General features: G+C 34.5%; 1 protein-coding gene across 1 annotated transcript in view; it reads left to right on the forward strand.

The window, feature by feature from the left end:
- The first annotated feature begins 214 nt into the window (after window positions 1-214).
- LOC127866066 (agrin-like) overlaps window positions 215-1,477 on the forward strand; it is a 129,248-nt gene continuing 127,985 nt past the window's right edge. The window contains exon 1 of the mRNA XM_052406406.1: window positions 215-1,098. Coding sequence (XP_052262366.1) covers window positions 597-1,098 — 502 coding nt within the window. The 5' untranslated portion in view covers window positions 215-596. The remainder of the gene's footprint in view (window positions 1,099-1,477) is intronic.

The following is a 1,477-nucleotide window of genomic DNA, read 5'->3' on the forward strand; positions in this document are numbered from 1 at the left end:
ACTACTACTACTACTACTACTACTACTACTACTAGTACTACTACTACTACTACTACTACTACTACTACTACTACTACTACTACTACTACGACTATTACGACTACTACTACTACTTCTACTACTACTACTACTCGTTTTGAAGTATTGTAATTTTATTTTTTATGTTCATAGCTATATTTTCGTATTCGATATAGCAATGCACACAAATAAATTATCGTAATTTAATGGTTGTCGATTAAACAAGTTACCGACTGATATCTTAAACAGAATGTTTATTTTGGTACACCTTTCGGCTCTCGAAACAGCTTTAGGTATAGCATATATTAAAATTTATTAGTACCTCACAAATCGGATATGCAGCGCTGTAAAAGTTAGGACGTGCGATGGCGACAGGATTATTTATTCATCGCGATAGTGAATCCTTAATTTTATGTAGCCTGTGTGTTTTAATATCATTCATAGCCGGTCTTATATTTATCTGAAGAGTGTTCAACTTTGAATCTAGGGTCGTGAACCATCGTTTGGATATTATATTTCTTATACCTAGTTCTGCTAATTTTATAGTTCATTCTTTTCAGGATACGTATTTTTTAAATATGTTTCATAAGCAAGTGACTTGCATTATGTGTTTAAAGTGGAGTTTGCTATTTTTCATTCAATTTGACATAACTGTAATTGTCAGTTGTTATTGTGGTGGTAAGTCTTTAGAAAGAATCGAAAACACAGCTAGTATTGTAATTTCGGGACACGTGAAAGAGATATTAGATGAAAGGTACGAAGGGTATGCAGCACACATTGAAGTGAAACGAGTTTTCAAAGGAAATGACTTAGTAAATAAAGTTGTTAATAGCAGTGAAAATCAACTTTCACTCGACGTTCCCCAGAAAATACTTTTCAGTGAAAACTACAATAAAATCTTACTCGTCTCCGGATTTCGACTTTCGAATGATTCTGACTGCCAAAGCCATATTAAGAAAGGAGACACTCGGATATTTTTCTTGGAACATACGACGACCCCCGACCATGCATTGAATCTCATTCCGCCAATAGTGGCAATGTCTATGTATTACATTCAGAGGATTAACGCCGCTATTAAAGGTGAGTGTTGATTAAATTGCTGAATTTAACCCATTTATGCCTAGTGGACTCTCCCATCCTACATTGGATAAATTTATTTCCAAAAATTCGGGATGTTTAGTATATTTTTTTCTATATTGAGAATATTTCTTACAGAAATTCCTTTAAGCAAACAGCTCAGACCCTGATGAGACGCAGCAACATGCGGCTTCTCGTCTGGGTCTACGTTTGCCAATGCCTTTTTTTTATAGACGCTAGGCATAAATGGGTTAAAGAAGGTCCATTCGATTTTCTCGGTAGTTAAGAATCGACTCATGTCGTAAGCTGGGCATACTTATTATAAATAATGTAGGTTCAAAGTGCCAATTGATTTACTGTAATAAGAAATTGCATTTATTTG

This window comes from Dreissena polymorpha, chromosome 1 (assembly GCF_020536995.1).
Source record: "Dreissena polymorpha isolate Duluth1 chromosome 1, UMN_Dpol_1.0, whole genome shotgun sequence".
Classification (NCBI taxonomy): domain Eukaryota; kingdom Metazoa; phylum Mollusca; class Bivalvia; order Myida; family Dreissenidae; genus Dreissena; species Dreissena polymorpha.